General features: G+C 40.1%; 1 protein-coding gene across 1 annotated transcript in view; it reads right to left on the bottom strand.

Annotated features, from left to right (window-relative positions):
* Nucleotides 1-2875: 2875 nt before the first annotated feature.
* Nucleotides 2876-27326, bottom strand: part of MIPOL1 (mirror-image polydactyly 1) — a 219912-nt gene continuing 195461 nt past the window's right edge. Inside the window, exon 11 of the mRNA XM_060759026.2 lies at nucleotides 2876-5819. Coding sequence (XP_060615009.2) covers nucleotides 5753-5819 — 67 coding nt within the window. The 3' untranslated portion in view covers nucleotides 2876-5752. The remainder of the gene's footprint in view (nucleotides 5820-27326) is intronic.

The following is a 27326-nucleotide window of genomic DNA, read 5'->3' as shown; positions in this document are numbered from 1 at the left end:
TGGTGGGGTCCAGAGTGCTCTTTGCTTGCAGTTGAACTATAAATTCCAGTACCTACAACTGCTATAAATCTGGGTGAATTCGCCCCAGATCCCTCCAGTATGTTTTGTTGGTCATAGGGGTTCTATGTGCAAAATGTGATCCAGGTCCATTATCAGTGGGGTGTCACAGTGCTTTGTCTTGCTGCAGGGCGAACTACAAGTTCCATCCTGTGGAGTCAGTTAATTCCTTTGTTTGTTGTGTGCCATAGGAAAGAGTTAAGGAAGAGGCAGTTGGTGGGGGGGGGGGTCATGCAAAGGGTTATGGGAGAAGCAGTGGGCAGGGTCATGCAAATTCCACCCCAATTAAGAGAGAAAGAAACCCTTGGAGGTGTCTTTGGTGGAGGAAAAACTGAAAATCTAGGTGGAAATTGTACCTGTCTGAAGGCCTTCACTTGAGGGGTGGGCAGTATGGCGTTTGTGGAGGGCATTGGCAGGGCTCTTGGACATGCCCATGGTAACCTGCAATGTCAATTTTGGGAGGGCCATGGGTGTCTTCTGCTCAGTGGGAACTATAACCAGTTTGTGGACATGGGACTCTGGCACATACATGCATAACACAGCAATTTTGTGTGTTACATCACATTGAAAGAAAATGGTTGGCCCAAGGTCACCTCATAACTTTCATGGCTCACAGGGGATTCAATTCTCATTCTAACTCAATTTCAGTCCATCACTACAACCTATAAGTTTGCTCAGTCTAAGGTTCCCTAAACCGAGATTGAGTAATCCAGTCTTGGATTGGGTGTCATCTTGACCCCTTTTCCTACTCTTCTTGCATAAGAGGGTGCCAGAGGTTGAGGGAAAGAGATTGCACTGTGCAAAACACCATGCTCAGGTTACAGTATGAGACTGAATGGGAAACATTGCTGGGTGACTAAAGGTCCCCAATTCTTTTCTGTTCAAGTTGACTTGTTGCAATATAGTTAATTAGTGAGGGCTTAGGGAAGGCTTATCATGAATCTAATTACAGTGCTGAAAAGCTTTAATAATGTTCTTATTCTCAGATAACGTGATGCTATTTACATATTTTACCATGACATGGACCATGGATGGCTCACAGCTCACTGTGCAGTCCTGCAGAAAAATACACAGTATCTCCATGTAGCATTGACGAAAGAGCGACACTACTCACAGTGGTAATTAAATTTGTTATCTTTGCTGGTGGGGGGGAAGAGAGGCTCTTTCTTTGAACCCTGAGAAGAGGGGGAAGTATTATCATTATCAGCATGCAATTAGAAATCATCTCACATTTCCTACTGCAATCAAGTGGGATAAACCTAATTCCAGACCACAGGTTGGAAAAGTTACTTTTTGGAACGACCACTCCCAGAATTCCAAGAGGATCAGTGGCAGAGCCAATTATTCTTGGTTCTATTATTAAATAATTGATTTGTTGTATTTATATCGGACGTATCCTCTTGAGCATTACAGGAAGCATAGACTGCTCTTCTTCTCTCAATTTTATCCTGCAAACAACTGTGAGAAGCCATTTAGGATGAGAGTCAATTACTAGCCCAGAATCACCTAATGAATTTCATGACTCAGATCTGGTATCTCTATTTATAAGCCAGCGCTCTAACACAGTGGTTCTCAACACCCCCCCCCCCCATTCCCTGCTATCAAGGAAGCACCTGTCCTCTGGAGCCCAACTGCTGCCAGCGTGGGATCTCTCAGCAACCACTGGCATGACCTGCGCGGCTACAGGGTGACCCCCAATGTTGCCGCCAGCGTGGCCTGCGGGGCCTCCCCAATGTTGGTAGTGATGCAGCATGGCAGAAGGGTGGTCCTGGGGTTGCTATTATTGTTGTTGTTGTTGTTGTTGTTGTTGTTGTTATTATTATTATTGCAAAGGCTTGAGGGACATCTTTTGGGGTGGTTTGGACTGGATGGCTCCTGAGTTGCTCCTTCTCCTTTCTCTCTCTTTTTGCACTACAAACAAGATATGTGCAGTGGGCATAGGAATTTGTTCATGTTTTCTTCAATGAGTTCACACAAACATTCTCCATCCATCTGCCACTGGCCTGGCCCATCTGTCAAATTTTAAAATGTAATGCATCCCTTGTGTCCAAAAGCTTCTTGGGGATTCACGAGAAACCTTTCCTTTTAAAAAGGGCACAGTGGCTTTAAAAGTTTGAGAGCCCTTGGTCTAATGCAGTGGTTCTCAACCTGTGGGCCACAGCTCAGCAGTGGGCCGTGAGAACAAAAATCTAGTCCGCAAACCTCCTTCCTTATTTAATTAATTTCTGCTACTTTCCAAGGAGCTAAGCAGCCCTGCCCCTTTTGGCACTAATGTTGGAGAGTGGGCCCTGGTCAAGTGGGCCTTGGTCAAGTGGGTCCTGGTCAAAAAAAAGGTTGGGAACCACTGCTCTCACGGATGCACCAAATAGGTTCTCCTAATATTCTCTGGCAACTCCTGACACCTTTGCTAAGTAGTTTGTGGGCAATAAAAACCCTAAGGTGCTTTAGTATAATGCATAAAAGATAGAAGAGGATGAATTTTTAAGCAGGAGTGAGGACATGAGGTTAAAATTCTGGAATCTTCAGCGGATTTCTTTTGTCTATTTTTCTTTCAGGAGCAGCCATGTTCATCTGACCATGCCAAAAATAGCCATGGAAGTCCATAGTATTAAAAGATCAAACATCTCCAGTCATTTTAGGGAAGAAATATTTCAGCATAGTTTCAAGAGCACTTTCTGCTTCTTCAGCATACTTTAGATGCATGACACAGACTGAGAAAGTTGTGAATGTGTACACACACAGAGAGAAATACAATGACAGATAACTCAACTTAGCAAAACAAAACTAGAAGATAGCAAGAATAATGGACACACAGAAAAAAGATATCATATGAAATGTATTTCCTTCTTATATTATTCTTCACTTTTCCATTTCAGATGTATCATCAAAAAAGTCCGTAATGTTACAATCAAAAGGAGCTAAATTCTAAGTGACAGGAAATTAACACTGATACAATCTAACAGAGGCTAATCATATGGCTGTTCCTTTGCCTTTACTCAAAGGATTCATAAGGTTGTCTTACATGGAATTAATTGAATACATAGATCTACTGATGCTTTTGTACATCTTGAGACAGTATCACCAAACTCCTCACATTCTTATCAATTAATAATAATAATAATAATAATAATAATAATAATTAGGAGCATTCCTATCCCATCCTTCTCACCTCCAAAGAGAGATTCAGGACATCTACCAACAGGCACCACTTGGTGCCAAACAATAAAACAAACATAATATGAAATTAACCTACATTAAAAACAATTATAGATACTTTAAAACAGTTTGCCATTTCATGTCGTCTTCCAAATCAATCTGTTGTCAGCTAAAAAATTTAATTAAAACCATCTATTCTATGAACGTTTGATCCCATAACCAGGGTTTGAGCTTCAGTCAGCCCTCCACATTCACTGGGGTTAGGGGCACAAGGCTCCCATAAAAGTGAAATTGATTTTTTTTTTTTACTGGAGACAACACTTTTCTAGTAATCTCTGGTTCTCTAGCATGTTTCTGTGGTCAGCTTCTAGTGCAAGCTAACCATAGTGTCCCTTTGGAAGACCTAGAGATTCCCCAAGAGAACATTTTAATCAGATCTATGAATAAACAAATACATAAATAATCAAATCTATAGTTTGAAGGGCTGACTGTATAATTTTTATTGTAATTGGAAATGTGCTATGTAGATCTATAATTATGTCTTGTCTAATGATATATTTCTGGAAAAATCACTCATACACCCTCTCCTTTCTTTCTATTTACACTGTTTGTCTGTCTGTCCAAAACCTAGGTGGCTTCAGTAGATGTCCTCATCTTGAAAGCAGTAGCCTAGCTATCCTGGTGATCTCTACTTGGGTAATTCCAGGTTAGAATATTGCAGTGCTATGTATGTGAAGCTGCCTTTGAATAAGTCTTGAGAAATCAAAAGAGCAGTCAGATTGTCTATGAAGTTGAGACAGGCTGAAGACATATTTGAGCACAGTTGCACTGCCTGCTACTATATTAGATATCTGAGTCCAGTTCAGAGTTCTGCTTTTAACCCATGGAAATCTGTATGACGCAGGATCAAAGTACATGATGGAATATCTCTTCTGCTATGAACCGAAGGTCAATGTCTAAACCCCTTGAGTACTTCCTTCAAGAGAAGACTTGATGGTGCTGACAAGGAAGAGAGCTTTTTTGGTGTGACACCTGTCTATAGAATATGTTTCCTCAGCAAGGTCCATTGAGCTGCTACACTATCATCTTATCAACAACAAATTAAGACATTTCTCAACATCCAGGCATTTCATGAGATGTGACTCACCAATTTTAAAAAACCAGAATTACAGGCAGTCCCCAAATTATGAACAAGATAGGTTCTGTAAGTCTGTTTTTAAGTTGAATTTGTTTGTAAGTTGGAAGATAAACATTTTGTAAGTGTAACTCTATCTATCTATCTATCTATCTATCTATCTATCTATCTATCTATCTATGGATAGCATGGTCAGGGGTTAACACCCCTGTGGTGTTTGTTTTGCTGTCAGTGCCTCTACTCAAAAGAGTTCATTTTCTGTTCCTGTAAAAATTGGATTTTGAAAAAAAAAATGGCTTGTTGTGGAAACAAGGATTGGTGATAAAGCTTCAATTGAGCCACTTTTTTCCCATGATAACTCTCTCAGGAGTGATTTTTCCTTCTGAGGGTAGATTTGTCTCATCGCCGTTCTTAACAATGAGTCAGATGTAAGTCGGATGTTTGTAAGTCAGATGTTTGTAACTGGGGGACTCCCTGTATACCAGTTGAATGTTCCTCATAATTTTGATCTGTGAGCAATTTGTACTTTTAGTAAATAGTTTGCATTGTTTCTAACTCTTCTATATTTTAATTATGATAAGATGACTTCAGTTTTTCCTACAAAAAAGCATCTAAAATTAATAAACTATTAACCACATATATCTCTCCTTTCAGATATATATGCATGTCTGCGCATAGGAAGTTCTCATTAACCATTATAGCACTGAAGGAAGTGTGCCTAAAGATAAAACATAGCATTTGATATTATCCAAAGGAAATTCTTGATTCTGGGTCCCCTTTGCCAGTATCTATCATTTTGTTGGGTAGATATCCAGGATCGTTAGGTATTTTAAATATTTCTATTTAACCCACTGTATTTATAGTTGGAAGTTTTTAAACAGAGGCTGGATGGCCATCTGTTGGGGGTGCTTTTAATGCAAGTTTCCTGCTTCTTGGCAGGGGGGTGGACTGGATGGCTCATGAGGTCCCTTCCAACTCTATGATTTTATGATTCTATGAATGTTCTAAAACTTTTTGCACTGTCAATTATGCAGGAAAAGCAAGATGAAACTACATTTTGTTTAGTAAGGACATAAATTAACAACTGTCCATAAAATTATCTACGTGTATCTATGTGTATATCCATATACATATAAACGTAGGCTTTCCCAAAGACTAGCTATACCAAAATAGATCTGCTACAAAAGTAAATAATGTTCATCAGGATAGCTCTGGACAAATCACAGAACTCAGCAGCCAAGTAGTTAAACATTTATGATTTGATTTTATCTTGGCTTGGAATGTCGTTGGAGTGTCCCACTTCTAACAACTGTTTGCTAAGTTAAGGCTTTCATGTTTACACAGTGCTGAATGAAGCAGGCTGGTCACCAGATGTGAATGCTTTCTCTAGACTGGAGTTTTCTATCAGATCACCGTCCTAATGGTCCCCGCTCCAATCTTCTTCCTCAGGACGTCCACCAGCCTTTGCAACCTAGAAAGGGGAGGGAGGGGAAAGGAAGAAAAGGAAACTAGCATTAGGAATGTCTTGACTGAAAAGAGACAGTGTTTGCCTTAGACCAATATGTCCTGGGGTGGTCATGCTAGGAAACAAAGCAATACTGTAACAGAGACGGACTCCCAAGGCAGAAGGCAGACAATTTCAGGGGAACTTTTAACCTGCAAGCTGGCCTTCTCGCAGTCAGAAGAGCGTGTTAACTCATCTCCCACTTTGTAGCAAATGCAATATCTAAGGACGTCATGGCTCCTGTGTTTAGTCAGGAGTCTGACAGCTTGTGTGTGAAGCTTTTTACAACCATGCCATTACACAAGTAAGATGTGTGTATGTGTGAGTATAAAACCCTGCTGTGGTGACTCTTGATCTCATTACATGGATCACCCAATTCTCTTTTGTCATTTAAAAGATCTCACCAGATGTTATTCATCCAACTGAGGTATGAAAAAGGCTTCTCAAAATAATATTGATGCATTTCAGTAGGTCTTTCAATGTATATTTTCTCTTAAAATTAAAAACCATTTGCACTTTGGATACCATTACAACATTTGGAAGAATGTGGTATCTACCAGTTAGCTAAATTCTGATTTACATTATTGCCCAAGAGCAGAAGATTAGGTGATTTCATATAAAGGAACTGGCAAATTACTCAAACTTTCCCACAAATGAAGACGTATGCAGCTGGCTCTCCATATCCATGGATTCCGTATCTACAGATTCAAATATCTATGGATTGAACATATTTTAAGAAGTTGCAAAAGCAATCTTCGATTTTGCTATTGTATATAATATGCCATTGTCTATCATGGGACTTGAGCATCCATAGACTTTGATATCCATGGAGTTCCTGGTACCAAACCCCAGTGGACAACAAGAGCCCCTGGAACTTAAAATAAACAGGGAAGATTTCCCTTAGTGTTTAACACGAATGATTAACAAAAATGAAACCAGTCATACATATATGGAGGTCACATAAAGTATTAGGAAACAGTAGAAGCAGACGATCCCTTCATAAAGATTCCTTCTTCAATATCACAATTTAATAGTGGAAAATCAGACCTAGCAATGTCCTTTTCTAAAGCTGGCATTCCATTTGCTTTCTTGGCCAGTGTTTTAACAACAGGGACCTTTAGTAGCCAATCTCTTAGTTCAACGATATTTTATTCAACCTCCTCAAAAGATTCTCTCACATATAAACACATGACATAGATGTATATTTTGGATACATTCTCACGTAGCACTAGTAGTCGCCTACCTAAGCAACATCCCCCCCTTTCTCTTTCAGTCTATGTTGTTTATCCGTTCAGTCACTTCCAACTTCGTGATCTCATGGACCAGCCCACGCAAGAGCTCCCTGTCGGCCGTGACCACCCCCAGATCCTTCAGGGTCAAGCCAGTCACTTCAAGGATACTATCCATCCATCTTGCCTTTGCTTGGCCTCTCTTCTTTTTTCCTTCCATCATTGTCTTTTCTAAGCTTCCCTGTCTTCTCATTATGTGGCCAGGCGACTTCATCTTCGCCTTTAATATCCTCCCTTCCAGTGAGTAGCTGGGCATTATTTTCTGGAGTATGGACTGGTTTGATCTTCTCGTGGTCCAAGAAACTCTCAGAATTTCTCTCCAACACCACATTTCAAAAGCGTCTGTCTTCCTTCACTCAGAATTCCTTATGGTCCAGCTCTCACATCCATAGGTTACTATAGGGAATACCATTGCTTTGACTATTTGGAACTTTGTTCCAAATAGAGTAGTGTGATGTCTCTACTCTTCACTATTTTATCGAGATTGGTCATTGCTCTCCTCCCAAGAAGTAAATGTCTTCTGCTTCCTGGCTGCAGTCTGCCCCCAAATTTTGCTTTGAGAATTCTCAAAAATAGACACCAGGGGCTAATAGAATCATCCTTCTCCATTCAACTGACATTTCATTGGCAGGATTGTTTTATAGGAAATGCCCACACAGTGAAATAATTCAAATTCATCATAATGCATAGAACAATGCCTTCAGATGTGGCTTCATTCCAGTTCCCATTAGCTCAAATAAAGTCAATGGGGAAAGATGATGGGATCTTTAGTCCTTGGTATAAGATACGGATGGTTAATGAGTTGCCTTTAAAAGAGGCCAACATCCTGGATGAGAGACATATAGCTTAATATAGGTAAGAACTATTATTCATCTCCCCTCTCAGCCCCTCCAGTACTATTTTGTGGCCACAGGTAAAAGCTGAGTTTTGGGAAGATTTTTGGCCATTGCAAGAGGTCTTCAAAGAACTTTGAACCTCTGCAATGATTAAAAATGGGGCGGAGGGGAGAAACCAAGAGAGATCTACAATGGCAAAAGTCCAGGACACTAGCAAACATGAGAAGCGTTTATCTAGAAAAGAAAAGACAAAGTAAGAATCTATCAAACGTGCAAACTGAAGAATCTGAAGTAAAAAATGCTTTGTTACATACTGTGTAAGAGTGAGGTCTATAGTAGAGAGCTGCACAAAATCTCTGATGATAACTGCTTTTGATTTAAGTGATGTATGTTGAAATGTAAGATAACAACAGAGGTGCACAATAGGTACTGGGGCTCTCCCAGTTTCCGCATGACGAGAGCTGCCCTTTAACTGAGATTTTTATTGCACTATTGAGAAAACCTCATCCCTGAAACTTGATTAGAAATCCAGTATTCATCCCCACTCAAAGAACAAAGAATCATGAAGAAGAATGGGAGATTGGATAGGGAGAGAAAGAGAAGCCACATTAGTTCGCTGCAAGCACTAGAAATGTGTTAGCAACACAGACTTAACACACCTTAAAGACTATTGCACTGATTATGGCATAAGCTGCAACACTCATGTGCAACCTTTCCCCTGTGCTGCAGCTGCACAATGAGTCTGTTTAGGAACAATTTCTCCATTTTTTTGCTGGTAAGACCATTGTTTCTAAACTGTCACATTGTTCTTTTGCTAATCATTTCATTCCTGCAATCAAACATTTCCTAAAACCAAGGGCAATTTTGTGAAAATAAGTGCACAACTGCCTTTTATAGACCTCATCTGCAATGCTGATATTGAAGAAAATGGTTTCACTGTATAGATGATTACATAGGAAAGCCCAAATCCAGTTTGAGACTCAGATGGTGATCCATAAAGGAAAATCTTTAGAACAAAAGGTAATTAGCCAATAATAATAATAATAATAATAATAATAATAATTTATTTATAACCCCCCACCATCTCCCCGAAGGGACTCGAGGTGGCTAACATGAGGCTAAGTCCAAATAATTACAATAAAACAAAAGAAAGTACATACAAAGCAGACAATAACAACAAATAAAATGCTTAACAATAACAGTAATGCAATAAAATAATGACAATAATATAATAAAAGCAAAGTATAATATGCTAAGGGAATAGTTATATATGTACATGCATTTGGAGATGCAGAGTAGCGACCTCATCACAAAGGCCGCATGAATTGCCACAAATCATGGCTATTCTGGCAGTGCACATCGGGGGGCATGGGCCACCCATCGCCCCGCACCTCACATTGCCCAACTCACCAAGGTCACCATCCCATGGGAAGAAGTGTTGACTACCCGGCTTCCCCCCAATGTTCCTGGCAGAACATGGGAAGGCTCCCATATTGCCACCATGGCAGCATGCTCCCTCTTGCCTTTCCTTTAAGCATAGAACCACACTGGAAATAACTGTGTGTTTGTAATGGGAGCTGACGGGCTTCATGCTTAAAGGGAAGGTGAAGTGGAGCATGCTACCGATTCTATCCCTGTCTGATGAGGTCGATTGTCTATGAAAGCTTATGCTACTAACATCATTCTCTCAGTCTCTAAGGTGCATGCTGATATTCCATAGTAATGTCCTTGAATCATATATATGTGTGTGTGTGTGTGTGTGTGTGTGTGTGTATTCATTTGCTATTCAGTTGGCTTTGACTTTTTGACAATCCTATGGATGAGAAACCTGCATGGTCTCTCAGCACGCCTGCTCAGGTCTTGGAAACCCAGGGCTGTGGTTTCCTTGATTGAATCAACCCACTTCTAGTAGAGTCTTCCAATTTTCTCACCGCTTTCTACTTTATTAAGCACAATCACCTTTTCCAATGTGTCCAAAGTATGACAGCCTCAGTTTATTCATCTTGGCTTCGAGGGAGGGTTTGGATCTAGGGAGATTGGGTAGGAACTCTCCCAAGGAAGATTGTTTAGATCAGTGGTTCTCAATCTGGGGTCCCCAGATGTTTTTGACCTTCAATTCCTAGAAATCCTAACAGCTGGTAAACTGACTGGGATTTCTGGGAGTTGTAGGCCAAAAACATCTGGGGACCCTAGGTTGAGAACCACTGGTCTAGATAAACTGTCTTAGGACTCATGCATCATTTTGGCAGTCTGCGACCACTACAAAACTTACCAGTATTTCAAATGGGTTGACCTCAATCTCTCTCTCTTAACCATTCCTGTGCGTGTTTGAACATGCATACAAGCACAAAAGCAGCCGCCTTTCATTTTCTCCCCTTTAGTGATAGAAGAAAGCAACCTTAAAATCTGTCATGGAATTAAAACATTATTAAGCCACATAATGAATTCCATCTTGTGGGCTATGGGGAAAACAGTCAATGGTAGCCTTATTTAAGAGCGTGGCCTGAAAAAATTTGGATTTAGGTAGATCTGACCAACTGACATCTAGGAACAACACAATTGACAAGTCAATGAAGACTCATCCATGCTTGACAAGAAATACCCACTGGATGAAAGTTGCTGTCTTCTGGTTAACTTTGAAACTGTCAGGCCCCATTGAAAATAATGAGGCTTAACAATCATGACTCTTGCTCTTCAAATGCCTGATGACGGCTAGCATCGAAATGAGGGAGACCACACCACGAAGAAGGAATGCAAGCAAGGCCACTTTTTGTTTTGCACTGGAATAAGTCTGCATATTTTTTCAGTGTTAACTAGAGCAATGGGGCTTTTGTTTAAAAATAAATGAAGGATGGATGATTTCAAAATACATTTCAAAGACAAGTCACAACCCCCCAAAGGCATGTTCATCCCCTGACTGGATGCAAATTCCTTTGGTAGAAAAGGTGGAGAAATTGTTAAAAAAATGTCAGTGGCATTGCCAGAACTGAAGGAATCCTGGTCAAGATGTGCTGGGTCCCGAGTGAGCCATAGACATTGAACTACACCGCCTCCAACACACATATTTAAAAGAGTATTTTTTTAAAAGAGGAAACAATGCCCACAATCTCATAAGCATGCCAGCAAAGCAGAAGTATCCTTCCTTCCTTCCTTCCTTCCTTCCTTCCTTCCTTCCTTCCTTCCTTCCTTCCTTCCTCTCCTCCTCCTCCTCCTCCTCCTCCTCCTCCTCCTCCTCCTCCTCCTCCTCCTCCTCCTCCTCCTCCCCCTCCCAAAATACATACATATGTTCAAAATTCACTAGCAACATAACTGGGAATATGCAACAGTGTGTGTATGAGCCTTAAAGGTACTTGTTGGCTTATGATAACCCCATGAATTTCAAAGGATTTTCTTAGGAAATGAATACTTTAGAGGTGGTTTTGCCAGATCCTTCCTCTAAAATATAGCCTACAGCACCTGGTATTCATTGGCAGTCTCCCATCAACTCTGGTTACCACCAAAATGCTAACCAGAGTTGACCCTTCATTTTCAAGATCAGGCGGAATCTGTTACCTTCGGAATATTTAGGCAATGTGCAATGGAGGTAGTAAAAACATAAACAGAAGTGAAAAAAAACATGAAAAGGAAAAAAGAGATCCTGCACTATATTGGTAGCATCACAAAATTCAACTGTGCAAAGTCACTTGCTTATTTTCTGGCTGGGTGTTCCTTCCACGCATTCAGTGGCCAAGGGAGGACAGTAAGGACATTATCCCATGTGTGGGTGGGTGTAGCACCATATTACCATTGTGTTATGTCCTGTAGCTTTATAAAGGATATCCTTCCATTTCTCATTCCTCTTTACACATGGCCTTGCAAGTTTAACTGGAATTAATCAGTTTTTAGATTTATCCCATAAGTGAGTGTAGTCCCCGCCCACCCCATTTGAAACAGAAAAAACCTTTGAGGGAAAAAAGCTTATGGGATACCTAACATTCTGCTCCCATACACTAGAGTAGGCTACCCAGACCTTGAACCGGTGCTTGACGGCTGTGTCAGACTGGATGAGAACTAACAAATTGAAACTGAATCCAGACAAGACAGAGGTCCTCCTGGTTAGCCAAAAGGCCGAACCTGAAGATGCAGGTTCGCAGCTTGGGAGTGATCCTGGATTCATCACTGAACCTGGAACCCCAGGTTTTGGCGGTGGCCAGGGAAACTTTTGCACAGTTAAAACTTGTGCAGCAGCTGCACTCGTACCTTTGGAAGTCTGATCTGCCTATGGTAGTCCATGCTCTGGTTACATCCCAAATAGACTACTGCAACACACTCTACATTGGGTTGCCTTTGAAGACTGTTCAGAAACTTGAATTAGTCCAAAGGCCAGGTTACTTACTGGAGTGACATACAGGAAGCATACCACCCCCCTGCTGTGTCAGCTCCACTAGCTGCCGGTCCACTTCTGAGCACAATTCAAAGTGCAGGTCTTGACCTATAAAGCCCTATATGCTTCCAGCCCAGGTTACCTGTCCAAAGTATCTCCCTCTACATCCTGCCTTGCAGTTTAAGATCCTCCGGGGAGGCCCTGCTCTTGGTCTCACCAGTCTTGCAAGTGCACCTGGCAGGGACAAGGGACAGGGCCTTCTCGGCGGTGGCCCCACGCCTGCGGAACTTGCTTCCCATTGAGATCAGGTCGGCGTCTTCCCTCCTTTCTTTCAGAAAGAAGGTTAAATTGTAGTTCTGGGACCAGGGCTTTAGACAGCAAGCATGACAGCACTTTGGATGTTGAATGGGACTGGAATTGGCTATATGGATTGATGAGAATCTTTTAATGTGTTTTTAACTTAATGTTCTATTTACTGTTTTAAACTGTTGTTATATTTGCTTATATTTGTATTATCTTGTGGCATCGAATTGTTGCTGGTGTAAGCTGCCCTGAGTCCCCCCCCCCCTTGGGGGTTGAGAAGGGTGGGTTAGAAAGGTGGGAAATAATAACAATAACAAACCCAAACAGCTGTTCTTACACCAGGCACCACTTCAGAGGAAAACTAACTTAAAAAAATTACCATGCCAAGCTCATGATTAGGATTGCAGGAAAGAAATGGCCATGCTTGGTAGGAGAATGCCCACAGGAATGCACCTTACTCCACGTCACTGAAGCAATTCAACATGGGGGAATTTGGCAGAACCCAGCCCACGTGTTTCCCCACATTTTCTCCAATTTCATAGCGATTCCTGAGCTTAGAAGATGATCTCTCCCTCTCCCCCCTTTCCTGGGACTTTTCTGATGGGGCATGATGGGCACTGACAAGAAGTCCCCCTGCATTGTGGGATGGGCTCCGTCACATCTCGTCACTTTTCTGTAGGATAACATCACAAGACAGTTAGTTGGTGTCTTTTGGGAGCCGGAAAGAGGTCATCTGTTTGAACCTCCGAAAGTTTTGAAAAGAAGAGATTCGTGGGGTTTGAATCAGGTTTTGAACATAAGCGATTCAGCTGTTTTCATCCCACAGCAACTTAAGACAGCTGTTGTTGGCCTGCCCCGCTTCTTCTCTTGGTCACTGAATTGTCATAGAGAGGGATGCTTTGCCAGCTAAGTGGTACAGAGAAGGCATTGTATGGGAAAGATATGCTGAAATTTTCCATTCACCATGCTTTAAAAAATTACACATGTAGGTGTAATGTTCAGTTATGCTTGTCACTAAAATACATCATGCCAGCCTTAAACAATATAGCATGTATCTGTTTAGGCCTGGTTACAGGAGCCCTAAAAAGGTTTGCCTTTTGGCATTTTTAAAATACATTTTCAAGCTGTGGATGGTTGAATCAGCAGATACAGAATCAGTGAATACGGAGGGGCAACTGTAACTAGTTTTGAACATTGAATATTTTTTATCAACAATATTTCAGAATTGCATGTGGTTTTCTACAGAAATTGGAACCAAAAGGTTCAAAAGGGGTTATTATATAGTTAACTAGGCTTAGTGTACCTTGTATCATAAAAGCCGTCTAGACATTAAAACTGGCAACACAATCCTTCAGCCCTAACTTCTATGCTATGTGTGTATGAAACACTGAATGCCCCTTTTCTCTAGAATAGCTGCTGTTTAGAGGAAGATGCCAAAGTGTTATGAGAAAGTGACTTTTGCTGAAGTTCATGACTTTGGGGGCCGGAGTATATGAGACAGTAGGCTACTAGCATTCTGTAGGAAGTACAAATTTCACCTCCAGTCAAACTAATAAATATTTTGGCACGAATGTTGACTGTAGTAAAGATAGCTCAGTTAATGGAATGAACAGTTTGTTTGCTAATGCATGTGAGTCAAGCTTCATGTAGATGAAGAAGAATTGCATTATGAAGAGGCATTGCATCAGTAGGATGGGTGGTGTGACTCTTGTTCAGGCTATTTGGACAGTCACAACTTTTAGTACAACTTTTCTATGCCTAGTATTTGACACATACATGTGGTATCAGAAACGCCACAAAGGAGGAACAATTAATGAATTTGGCGAAACACAACTGTTAGAAACTTACTGTGTCAAATAATAATAATAATAATAATAATATGTCTTTTTTTACTTTTCATTTGTTCTCCTGTTTCCATGGCACACATGGCACATTTGAGAGTGAGCAAATTATGCTATGCCCTGTAGAGAGGCTTACAGAGCTAAATATGTTTAGCCTGGAGAAGAGAAGGATAAGAGGTGACAAGATAGCCATATTTAAATATTTGAAGGGATGTCATATTGAGGAGGGAGCAAGCTTGTTTTCTGGTGCTCCAGAGACAATGGATTCAAACTGCGGGAAAAGAGATTCCACCTGAATATAAGAAAGAATATCTGATAGTAGGAACCACTCAACAGCTGCCATTGAGTGTTATAGGGTCTCCTTTTTGGGGGCTTTTAAAATAGAAACTGAATGGCCATCTGTAACAGAGAGTTTTCATTATATATTCCTCCAAAGGATTGGTCTGAATGGCCTTTGTCATCTCTTCTAACTCTATGATTCTATTTAATATCCTTGTAGCTCGTAACTAGAACTAGATATAATTGGGAGGTGTTCTTTGCACTGTCAGTATCAAGGCTGTAAGAAGCTTCTTTTTTGGACCACAACTCCCAGAACACCACAGCCAGCTTATTATGGGAGATGTAGTCCAAATTTATTTTCCTAATCTTTGTTTTCAGTACACCTTTATGATTTATTTCTTACTTTTGTGTTACAGTAATTTTAATTTGGTGACTAGGCTTTGACTCAGATCCTCACGCAATTTTGGAGTAGCTACTAGTTGGGACAATTGATCTCAGGACTTTATTTCCCTTTTTATTCAGATAGCTATATTTTCAAGAGTAAATCTTTCTCTGCCCCTTTCCACCCTCCCATTATGCAACCTTAGAGGTGGGGCTACACATGGGACATGGGGCAGAACTCAGCTCTGTGCTCGGTTTTGTGTCCCTTGGAACTTCAAGAAGCCCATCACAAAAACAAAACAAATAAACAAAAAGTGGAGGAAGACAACCATAGAACAGGAATTGCAGAGGTCTCCAGGAAGCATGGTATTTTTTTTAAAAAAGCAATGTACAATATATGGCTCATCTACCCCATTCTTTGCTCAAAAACAAGGTTTCATTTTGTCATTTGGGAGTTGCAGTTGCTGGGATTTATAGTTCACTTACAAAGAGCATTCTGAACCCCACCAAGGATGGAAGTGAACCAAACTTGGCACACAGAACTCCCATGGTCAACCAAAAATACTGGATGGGTTTGGTGGGCATTGACCTTGAGTTTTGGAGTTGTAGTTCACCTACATCCAGAGAGCACTGTGGACTCAAACAGTGATAGACCTGGACCAAACTTGGCCCAAATACTCAATATTCCCAAATGTGAACATTGGGAGATTGGGGAAAATAGACGTTGACATTTGGGAGTTGTAGTTGCTGGGATTTATAGTTCACCTACAATCAAAGAGCACTCTGACCCCAGCCCTCAATGGATCTGCACCAAACTTGGCACCTACACGACCAATATTGATTACTGGTGGGGTTGGGGGGGGGGGCTATTTGAATTCTGGGAGTTATAGTTCACCAACACCAAAAAAGAAGAGAAGGATAGACAAAGAGATCTTCAGCCTTCTCTGCCAAAAGGGTTCCTAAGAGCATCAGAAATATGTGTTTTTTGATTATCTTTTGTGACCCCTCTGAAACCTCCTCGTGACCCCTCCAGGGGTCCCGACCCTCAGGTTGAGAAACACTGAGTTAGAGCTTTCACTATGGTCAGAAGGATACTATCAAGTAAGAGTGAAGAGGCGCAAACCAAATCAGAATAAAAAATAGTTTTGTGAAACAAATCAAACTTATTAAAATAGAAGAGTCACATTGAAAATGCAGAATATACTGAAACATAGAGATTGTGTTTTGCTTGCTGGTTCATGTATAGAATGATTTGCAACATTTTGAGTCAAGATGTCATATACTGTGTTTCTTCCATTCCAAGGCACTTTCCCCCATATAAACATCTCTAGAAGGTAGTAGCCTCCAAAACTAGAATATTTAACTTTAATTGTCCATCACATATCAGCTGTTTTGATATGATTAACTTATCCTTGAAGCAATGCTCACTTTTTCTTTTGGTAAAAATGCAAGCACGGCTGCGACATTCTCCAACTGAAACAATAAACTGCATTCTATGAAAGTTAAATGTTTTCTGAGTCAACATAATCATAGCAACCCATTTTTGACCTGAATGTACATTTGCAGTTTACTTACAACAGCTTCAGAGAGATGTTTGTACAATGATTTATCAGCAGCAAAATATACTAAGTATGCTCCATAAATTGGAAAGGCTAACTTAGAGGCTACTGTAGTACAACATGAACTTTTTGCAGAACATTTCAGCGAAAACATCCCTGCTGGCCTGGTGCGCTTACAAAGTATAAACAACCAACCTAATAGAAACAATGCAAGATCAATAACACAAACAAAATCATTCTCAGAGTTGTAGGCTTCGTCCAAAATGGAAAAGCATATTTACCTATCTTTTTAACATTTATAACTGTTAGATTGCAAACTATTGCATTATCTCTTTTTGTAAACAATATTTGCTACTTGAGTAACTGCTAGAGATTCTCATCAAGCAAGACTCAATTTAGACACTGTTTCAGCACTTTCGTTGTTTCACTTGATTCTCATGGAAGGAAAAGTGGAGTACAGTATCCATATTGATTTAACTCCAAAATCTCTAATGACATCACTCAAATGATTTACACACCATAGTTATTTTACAGTGTAGGGAATAGACTATAGATCAGTGGGTCTCAACCTGTGGGTCCCCAGGTGTTTTGGCCTACAACTCCCAGAAATCCCAGCCAGTTTACTAGCTGTTAGGATTTCTGGGAGTTGAAGGCCAAAACATTTGGGACCCAAAGGCTTAGAACTACTGCTATAGAGTCTGGTGGTGCCTCAGAATTTAGAAGCTGTAGGTCTGAACAATTTTCTCCCCAGTACTACTTTTTGTAACTGGTTCTTAAGGTAGAAGCAGAACCATTTTTAATATAGTGTCTCCTGCTCAAATTCACAGATCAAGTCCTATAGGGTACCATAGTCGACAGAGCCACTATGAGACCCAAGATCAGAATTCTTTGCTTTATACAATTGATGTATACTATATGTTTCAGTGGAGCCTGTAAGTAATGTTGCAAGCAGTAGTATGGGTGCCAGAAGGGGAAAAAGGGGTACTCATGAGCAGGAATCGGATGAGGAAAAACAGAGGAAAAGTATCCGGGATATACTTATGGCACCTACCGATGAGGACTCATTTGAGGGGTTTTCTGGGGACGAAGGGTCCATGAGTGAAGGAGAGGAAGGAAATACAATGGATGGGAATAGGGGAACAAAGAGGGTTACTCGGGAGCAGGAATCGGATAGTAAAGCAATTCAGAGACTTGTCTATTATTAAAATAACATTTGAAGTATTATGAAATTTACATTCAGTCTGTTTTTGAATTTTATTTGATTGATTCATCAGCACATTGAAATTTATGGTATCAAATGGTATAAACTTACAATTGTGATATACAATTGTGAAAAACTTACAATTGTGATACATGTTTCACGCAAATCCTATTTTAACATACAGGTAACAAAAACCAAGTCCGTGGAAATTAGGAATAAAGAGTGCCTGGAACTCTCGATTTAATCCCTCACCCTTTTCATGATGGCACAGTGTGAAAGTCTGTGATAACTGAGGACCTTGATTTGATAGTTTTGAGCCAGGAGGTGATTAATCACTGTAACTGGAAAGATCACTCTTCTTTGACCTCTTCAGATATTTAAGAACAGCAGAAAGAACTGTTTGAGGAAATAATGAGAGAATACCTGCTTTGTCTTTCCATCCTTCACATAAACTGTAAAATCCGAACACTGTATACATTTTCAGAAAACAATATTTTGATTGAATTGCTCAGACAAAGTTCATGAACTTTTTCCCCTGCCCTTTGTGAAAGTAAATTAAGAAATACATATTGAATTTTTTTGCTTGCACTTTTAGAAGTCAAACCTGAAAGTAACAGAGCAGACAACCAAAAGAGAGAACCTACCAAGAGAACGTTTAACTGCTCGCATATGTGCCTACTTTAGAGCCGCCGCAAACTAGCCTCCTGCGGGAGCAAACTGTGCCAGCACGTCCATGATGTCATGAGACTGCGCCTCTCTCTCCGCCCCTTTCTCCGCCTCTTTCTCCATGCCAGCATGGTTTTTCCTTTGCTAGGGCAGCATTGCCAGCGTACTCTCGTTGGTGACAGAATTCAGTTTGCGGCGGCTCTTAAAATGTTTCCTAGAAACACATAGTCACTTTTTGTACAGTTCTCCACTTCTAACACCAGCGGATCCAAAACACAACAGACTTCAGAAGTACAATGTTCCCTCGCTACTTCACGGTTCACTTTTCACAGACTCACTGTTTTGCAGGGAAGGAGGAGGGGGAAGAGGAGGAGGGGAGGGGGAGCCAGGCGTGCAAGGAGGAGCCAGCGGGAAGTGTGGTGTGCAAGGGGAAGGGGGAGAGAGGAAGGGAGGGGGAAAGAGGAATGTCCCTACTTCGTGGATTTTCACTTATTGTTGTGGTCCTGGAACGTAACACCTGCAATAAGTGAGGGAACACTGTATAGCATAACTGTAACACCATTGTAAACTGAGCCCTTCAGAAATCTAGTCAATAATTAATGCAAAGAAACTGGAACTGTTACCCAAATTAGATGTAGAAATATTCACTTGACTTGATTGATAATCTTTATATAGTAAAGTATGCTCTCTGTATTGACTTAATTAGGTCAAATACTATACAAGCCCAAGCCCTTTTATTTTGAGAATTCTGAAGGAACTTTCTTGCTTAAGTGTTGATCAAGAATGAATTCCATTTCTTTTTCTTTATTAAAAAATTATTGTGCATTTCAAAATAAATTTTACATATTTATTTTATTTTATTTATTTATACCATTTCTACCCTGCCCTGCTCACCCCCGAGGGGGGACAGGACGGCTAACACAGGCAACAATTCAATGCCAACAGTATCAAAACAACAATATAAAACAGCAATATAAAATCCATTACATAACAATTAGACAGTGATATTAATTAAAATTACATAATCACATAGAACAAATCACATAATCACAGGTCATAAAGCCATTTCCAGGGAGGGATCGCCTGGGGGGTGTGGGGGAGAAGAAAGGAAAAGAGAGAGGGGAAAAGGGGTCGGAAAGGGGGGTTGTGTCTTCCATTCTTATTCACAGCAGTTCTATTTATTCATATATAGTTTATTCATGTCCTTTATTCCTCTTTTTTTTAATCTACAAAAGAGTAGTCCAATGTCTTACCCCCTGTTCTTCTAATGAGTTTTGTTCTCTTTCTTTCTTGAGTATTCTTAACTTTTTAAATATTTATGTATTCTTCAAAAAGGCTCCAATCGGTTTGTTTTGGCGGTCTTCTGGTAATATTTGTAACAAAGACGGTTTGTTTGTCCATATCCTTTATCTCTATCATTTTATCTAACCAATGTTCTTTATGAATTACATTTCTTATAGTGAACCAGTAGATCATTTTATAAGAAAATAGAAATCTAGTTTTCCATATTCCCCTCAACCATCAATGCTTTCAGACACATGAAATCCAAATATTGATTCATATTTAGTATTACACGAGAACTGTAAACTTAATCTACATTGACTCAGCCACAGTCAGCTACTTGTCTTTGCTCCAGTTTTACACTTTTTCCCATTTTTCCCATCTTATAATCCAGTTCGAAGCAGATAATGTGGTTTATCAGCTTTGATCATTTGGATTATATGGCACTGTAGAAGGGGCCTTAGTGTTTCATGCTGTGTCCTCCCACTTTTGCCACAGCCTGAAACAGAGGTGGAAATAATGCAGTACTCAAATTGATGTTGGATTGTAATTCCCATTGTTCCTCATAATAGGTCATGCTATCTAGGTTTGCTGGTGCTTGTAGTCCAACAACTTCTAAGAGCCACATGATTCACATGCTTAATCTACACCTCACTCTTACTATTCATGTGGCACGCTTTGCCTCCAAATATTAGAAAGGTTCAAGGTGTTATCAATCAGGGCTAGGCAACTGTAAATGTCCAAACATTTCTTGGACTCAACTTCCATAGTCCCACATCACGGAGTATGTTAGGTAAAGCAGATAGTTCCAGGTTCAGTCCCTAGCATCTTCAAAAACCAATTGAAGAACCACTATCAGTAATATACACCATTGGATTAAATGATTTAATGACAGAAATTTGGTGTAAGACATCTCCCTAGGATTGTTTGATCAGATATTGACTATTCCCCAGATACTGAAGAAGGAAAGTATGTGTGACGTGCCTGGTAAAGCTCTTCCATTGTAGTATGACTCAGTTTTCATGCATATTCACGGCATATGCTTTGTTGGGACTTCGATAACCAGAAATGCCTAACAATTTTAAAGAATATGTCCTGCCTTTAAATTACTGGACTTTCTATTAAAATTTATTTGTGTGCACACAGCCTTAGTTCTACCCTAGTGATAATTGATCTAGTAGTCAGTTGACTTTCCTGATAACTTATAACTATACCGTACATATCAGTTCCTGGAAAAGCCCTTTCTGTACAAATGAATTTTCCTGACTGGAGTAATAACTGGGATTACCGAAGGGTTTAAAACAACTGTGATGTGTGCAATCAGTCTTAAATACCTAAATAAACTTTGTAAGTTCTCAGTTGGATCACACACAACCTCCTTTATACATTGCAATTAGTCTTAATTCTACACAAACCTTAATCCCTAAGGCAGACTTAGTTTGCACACCCACCGTCACAAAATCCAGTGACTTTACTGTGCCCTTTATTCAGATATTCCATAGCTTATATGCCAATTAAAGACAATATCTCCACCTTGTGAGTTAGGAACCTTACTTTCTTCCATTTCAGAATTTCTTCTATCTCTGCTCTGAGGAAGCTTGCATTGATGAAACATCTTGCAGAATTCCTTCAATACTCCCAATACTTTGCTAGTATTGGGGGGAAATTGGAACCTACTTATAGAGTATAAGAAATTGGGGCCGATGGCCCACACAGTGAGAAAACAAACACATGATGTATATGTGTTTTTTTTAAAAAATGTATCAATCTTTTCTGTTTTAAGTTCCCATTAAGAAACATTACCTGGTCTTTCTAGACCAGGGATGGGGACTATGGAGCAGGACTGTTGTCTGAATGCCCAATCACCATCTCCCAAAGCAGTTACTCTTCTCAAGAATGGGAAATGGAATGTTGGTGGACTGGAAAATAAATTTAAAGATGGCATAGACACCGAGAACTGGGAAGACCTGGCCCTTGAGCACCCCAGCTGGAGGTCAGTTGTGATCAGCAATGTTGCAGAATTTGAAGAGGCACGAATGGAGGGCAAAAGGGAGAAACGTGCCAAGAAGATGGCACGTCAAGCCAATTGTGACCAGGATGGCATTCCATCTGGAAACCAATGCCCTCATTGTCGGAGAACATGTGAATCAAGAATAGGGCTCCACAGCCATCTACGGACCCACCTCCAAGACACCACATCTGGAAGACCATCATCCTCGAGCTACGAGGGATCGCCTAGGTAATATGGAGCATCTAGATGCTCGTGAACTACAACTTCTAGTGGTCCTAGCTAACATAGCCACTCGTGAGGAACTCTGAAGATTGGCGCTTAACAACATCTAAAGCACCAAACAATTCCCAGTTTTGTTATAGATCAAAAGATCTGAAGAAAATTCTCAAACAAATAATATTTAGAGTATGGCTCAAGGTTGTAAGAAACACTTTTGGAATTAGGAAAACAACCCTGACGGCTCTGATTCAAATATAACAATATAGGTAACCTCTCTTAGTTATGTCAACTTAGGAAGCACCTATGCATTCACTCTAAAGAAGCCAAATTGGCTGCTTGGTCAGAAAACAGGAAAATTATGGTGCTGCGTATATCTTTTCTTTATCATTACTAGGAGGCACAGAAACACACATACTTTTTGTAGTTTTTGTATCTTTATTTTATGCCTTACATTAATGAGGATTAGGGGCATAGGAGACCCACAAAAGTGGAACAACTGCAAATAAAGAACACTGTTTTTTCACCCAATAAAATGTCTCTCTATTATCCTCAGTGGTTCTCAACCTGTGGGTTCCCAGGTTGAGAACCACTGAGGACAGTGGTTCTCAACCTGTGGGTTGCCAGGTGTTTTGTCCTACAACTCCCAGAAATCCCAGCCAGTTTACCAGCTATCACAATTTCTAGGAGTTGAAGGCCAAATATATGGGGACCCACAGGTTGAGGACCACTGCGCTCAGTTCACCACTATGACTTTTGGTTAAATTACACTGGAAGTTGACTACAGAGTTGCACCGGAGGGCCTAGAAATTATCAGAACATACTGATCCAATCTCTTATCAATCAAATCTGCAAAAGTTAAATTCACAGATGTGAAAGGTTGACTGTACAGACAGACCTCAATTAACAAAGGCTCTGACTTTTCACAAAATCTTATGTTTTTCAGGCCCCCACTCTTCTCCTTATCTTCTGCCTAAATAGAAGCCTAGGCATTGGGAGGATGTTGAAAGACAGCTTTATTTAAATATATTAGAAGTTTGAAACCAAACAAGGAGACAATTGGATGGCATTGCTAGAAAGAATTTCTGAAGGAAAAAACTACCAACATTTATAGGCAGAAATCTACAAAGTGATGAGCCTCTAATGAATTACTTTAGAGGACACGTTAAGAAATAAATCTTTGTCATTGTTGTCATCACCATCTTCATCTTCATTACCATTATTGCTTTGGGAGTAATTTAAAATAACCAGTCAGCATCTGAATAAAATTGTTACAGATAGGATCACAACTGCACAAATATCAAAATGGTACAACTTGGAGCATGGCCTATTATTTGATTCTCAAACAGAATCTGAATCACAAATGTTGCAAACCCCATACCACTGGGAGTCTGTGAAAGAATAATCATAACCACAATCATACATGAACGTCTGTGTTTAAATGATGAAATAGTCATGTCAGTAATGAGTTCTGAGCAAGTTAAATGAAAAATGGTTGGCCTTCTAATGAAATATAAATTAGTAAAATTAGACTCTTCCTTATCAAATATCAGCAAGCTATTTTTAAAATACTTGCTGATGTGGGAAAGATAGATGCAATAGGATTGTTCTCACCATAAGTTATTGGGCACTGTTTTGAGTTTAAATAATTGTTTTATGCGCTTGTGGTTTTATTTTTTTATTGTATTGTGTGTTTATTTTTTGCATTTTTCCAGACACATTGTGCCGTATGTAAGCTGTCCTGGGTCTGTGGGTTGTTGTAGGTTTTTTCGGGCTATATGACCATGTCCTGGGTCCCTTCAGGGAGATGGAGCCGGGATACAAAAATAAAATTGTTGTTGTTATTATTATTACTTTGAAAAAGATGGTTAGCTCCCAAACTGCATTTCCATTTTAAATGTAGAACAAATTCTACATAAAAAGAAAATTGAAGATAATTAAGAAAATTGTATACTCAAATAAATGTTAATAAAACTCACCATTTGCTTTTGCAATTTAAAGAAAATTCTTAAAGTTTAGGCAGTGGAAACAAATATTTTCAAATCAAAACAGTGTTTATTTTTCAAAAGGTTAATTTCAGTAGCGTAATGTTACCACCTAGAATTTTATTAATTGGACCCTTTTTCATTTTTGTCCACCACTTAAACATTTCTACTAGATTTGAAAAGGTCTATTTCCTGGAAATGTATTTAGGCATTCGGAATGTTTTGCAGGAAGGCCACGAGTAAAGTGGTATCAGACAGGAGGAGGGGGAAGTGAATCAGCAGAGATTTCCACAAGCTCAGAGTTGAGTCTGCTTCCTATTTAATAGACATTACCCTCTACAGAATACAATCTGTACTTTAATGATATCATGTTTGCACTTTACAAAAAACCCCCTCAGACTTTAGACCTTATGTATAAAAGATACTCATATGAACCTTTTCTGAGACACTGACCTGTATCCTCATCTAAAAATGAACAACCCATCTTTATGTAATTAAATCTTTGTTTTGATCTATTAGTATTCAGCAAAGTGCCATTTTATAAAACCCCGTTTTGAATAGGCAATGCTGGAGGTAACCATCTGCAGCCTCGGAGCCCGAGCTTGAATTGATGAAAAGAGCTTTGTGTTTCCATTGCCAAGGTTGATTCTTCCAGTCATTAAGCATTCCCCTCAGATTGAATCAATGAAGCTGAAGCGCTTACACCGTCGTGTTAAATTCTCTTCCCCTCGTGGCTTCCTTTGCCAGCGATACACCAGAAAGGCTACTGGGTCTTAGCCACATTCTTCTCGCAGCTGTGTTAAAAAAGAACATCAGAGTCCCTTTCCCCAGACCCATATGGGGAAGTGGTCAGTTCCCTGTCTGAGGGTCAGCTCACATTGTGGTGCGATTATTCAAAGATTCATTCTTGTTCTTGAACACTAATACAACTCAGATCATTCTGGGAAAGATTATACCCTCCAGTGGGCGCTGGAGAATGTCTTGGACATTGGTGTGAAAGGCACACAATCCATGCGCTCCAAAGAAGGCAGATGAGTTTTACTTTCTAAGAGGATAACACCTATTGAACGGGCCATCCAAATGTGATCTCCCTCCCTCCTTGTGTCACATGGTGGCATAACATTAAAAAAAATCATACGAGTTTCCAAAAAGATCCAATTCAACACAAGTCAACAAAAGAAATGGAACTGACTTTGAAACAGAAGACAAGCATCTCATTGTCCTCAGGCTACAAACACAAAAGACACAGGCGAAGATGGAAAAATGGCTTTGCCTAGGATTAATCATTACAAAATTATGCTTTAAGGTAGAATAAGACTATATATATATATATATATATATATATATATATATATATATATATATATATACACACACACACATATACACATATACACATATATATACTCTCTCTCTCTCTCACACACACACACATACATATAGAGAGAGATTGAGATTGTTGGTAAGAAGTATGTGTCCCATGTTACATTATAGTTTGTAGTTTATGTCAAGGAAATAATGAATAGTTGCTGAAGGGGCATACACGTGCATTTCTCAAATAAATAATAATGCTATAAGTGTTTTTGAAATACCACTTCATTTTCTAATTCTTTATTGAAATAATTTACATTCCATCTTTCTTTCACTATGAACTTTGTTGCTATTTGTCTACAAATCATTTCTGACTTATGATGACCCTCAGGCAAACACGTCTTACCTAAATTTGTTCAGAGAGGGTTTGCCTTTGTTTTCCACTGATGCTCAGAAAGTGTGACTTGCCCAAGGTCACCCTGTAGGTTTCCATGGCTGAACAGGGATTCAGAACCTGGTCTCCAGAGTTGAAGTCCAGTGCTAAAACTACTACACCACATTGGCTCTCAATCGACAGGACACTAGTAACACTACAAATACAATTCAATGCATGTCTATTAAGATCTACAGAATTCATTGAGGTTAGTACTTGGATGGGTCTTCCAAAGAATACCAGGTGCTGTGTGATATATTTCTGGGGAAGAAACTGGCATCACCACCAGTGGTAGTCCACGCTCTGGTTATATCCTGTATAGACTACTGCAATGCACTCTATGTGGGGTTGCCTTTGAAGACTGTTCGAAAGCTCCAAATGGTCCAACAAGCAGCAGACAGGTTGTTAACAGAAGCAGCGTTCAGGGAACACACAACTCCTCTGCTACGCCAGCTCCACTGGCTGCCAGTTTGTTACCGGGCCCAATTCAAAGGGCTGGCTTTAGCTTATAAAGCCCTGAACGGTTACGGTCCTGCATACCTATCCGAACGTATCTCTCCTTATGAACCATCTAGGACTCTAAGATCTTCTGGGGAGGCTCTGCTCTCGGTCTCGCCTTCTTCTCAGATGTGTTTGGTGGGGATGAGAGACAGGGCCTTCTCAGCGGTGCCCCCTCGGCTGCAGAACACCCTGCCTAGGGATATACATGTGGCCCCCTCCCTTCTGACCTTCCTCAGAAAGGTTAAAACCTGGCTTTTTGAGCAAGCTTTTGCTAATGCAGCATAATCTGGTAAGTATGAAATCATTGAATGACCTGACAATGCAACTGGATAATGACTTTGGTAAAGGAGATGTTTATGATAATGTTTTTTGGCTTTGTACTTTTTAAATACTATATGCTAAAAGTTTTTAATAGTATTTATGACTGTTTTAATTGTCTTTTAATTGTTGTGGCATCAAATTGTTGCCAAATATGAACTGCCTTGAGTTGCCCCTGGGCTGAGAAAGGCAGTATACAAATATGGTAAATAAATAAACAAATAAATAAATAAAAATGAATATTCCTTGCCTAACAAAACCCCATAAAATGCTTGGGATTTCCAGAAGTCAACAAGCAACTTCAAGGCACGTGCATACACACATATTCCAAAATAAGGTAGAAATATATTCTGCCATGGGTTGTTGTAGGTTTTTCCGGGCTATATGGAAGGCTGAGCGAAGGAAGATCGATGCTTTTGAGCTGTGGTGCTGGAGGAAAGTGCTGAGAGTGCCTTGGACTGCGAGAAGATCCAACCAGTCCATCCTCCAGGAAATAAAGCCCGGCTGCTCACTGGAAGGAAGGATACTAGAGACAAAGTTGAAGTACTTTGGCCACATCATGAGGAGACAGCAAAGCCTGGAGAAGGCAATTATGCTGGGGAAGGTGGAAGGCAAGGGGAAGAGGGGCCGACCTAGGGCAAGATGGATGGATGGCATCCTTGAAGCGACTGGACTGACCTTGAAGGAGCTGGGGGTGGTG

Source organism: Anolis sagrei, chromosome 1 (genome assembly GCF_037176765.1).
Source record: "Anolis sagrei isolate rAnoSag1 chromosome 1, rAnoSag1.mat, whole genome shotgun sequence".
In the NCBI taxonomy this organism is placed as follows: Eukaryota; Metazoa; Chordata; class Lepidosauria; order Squamata; family Dactyloidae; genus Anolis; species Anolis sagrei.
The sequence above is the reverse complement of the archived record's forward strand: the minus strand, read 5'-3'. Positions and strand labels throughout refer to the sequence as shown.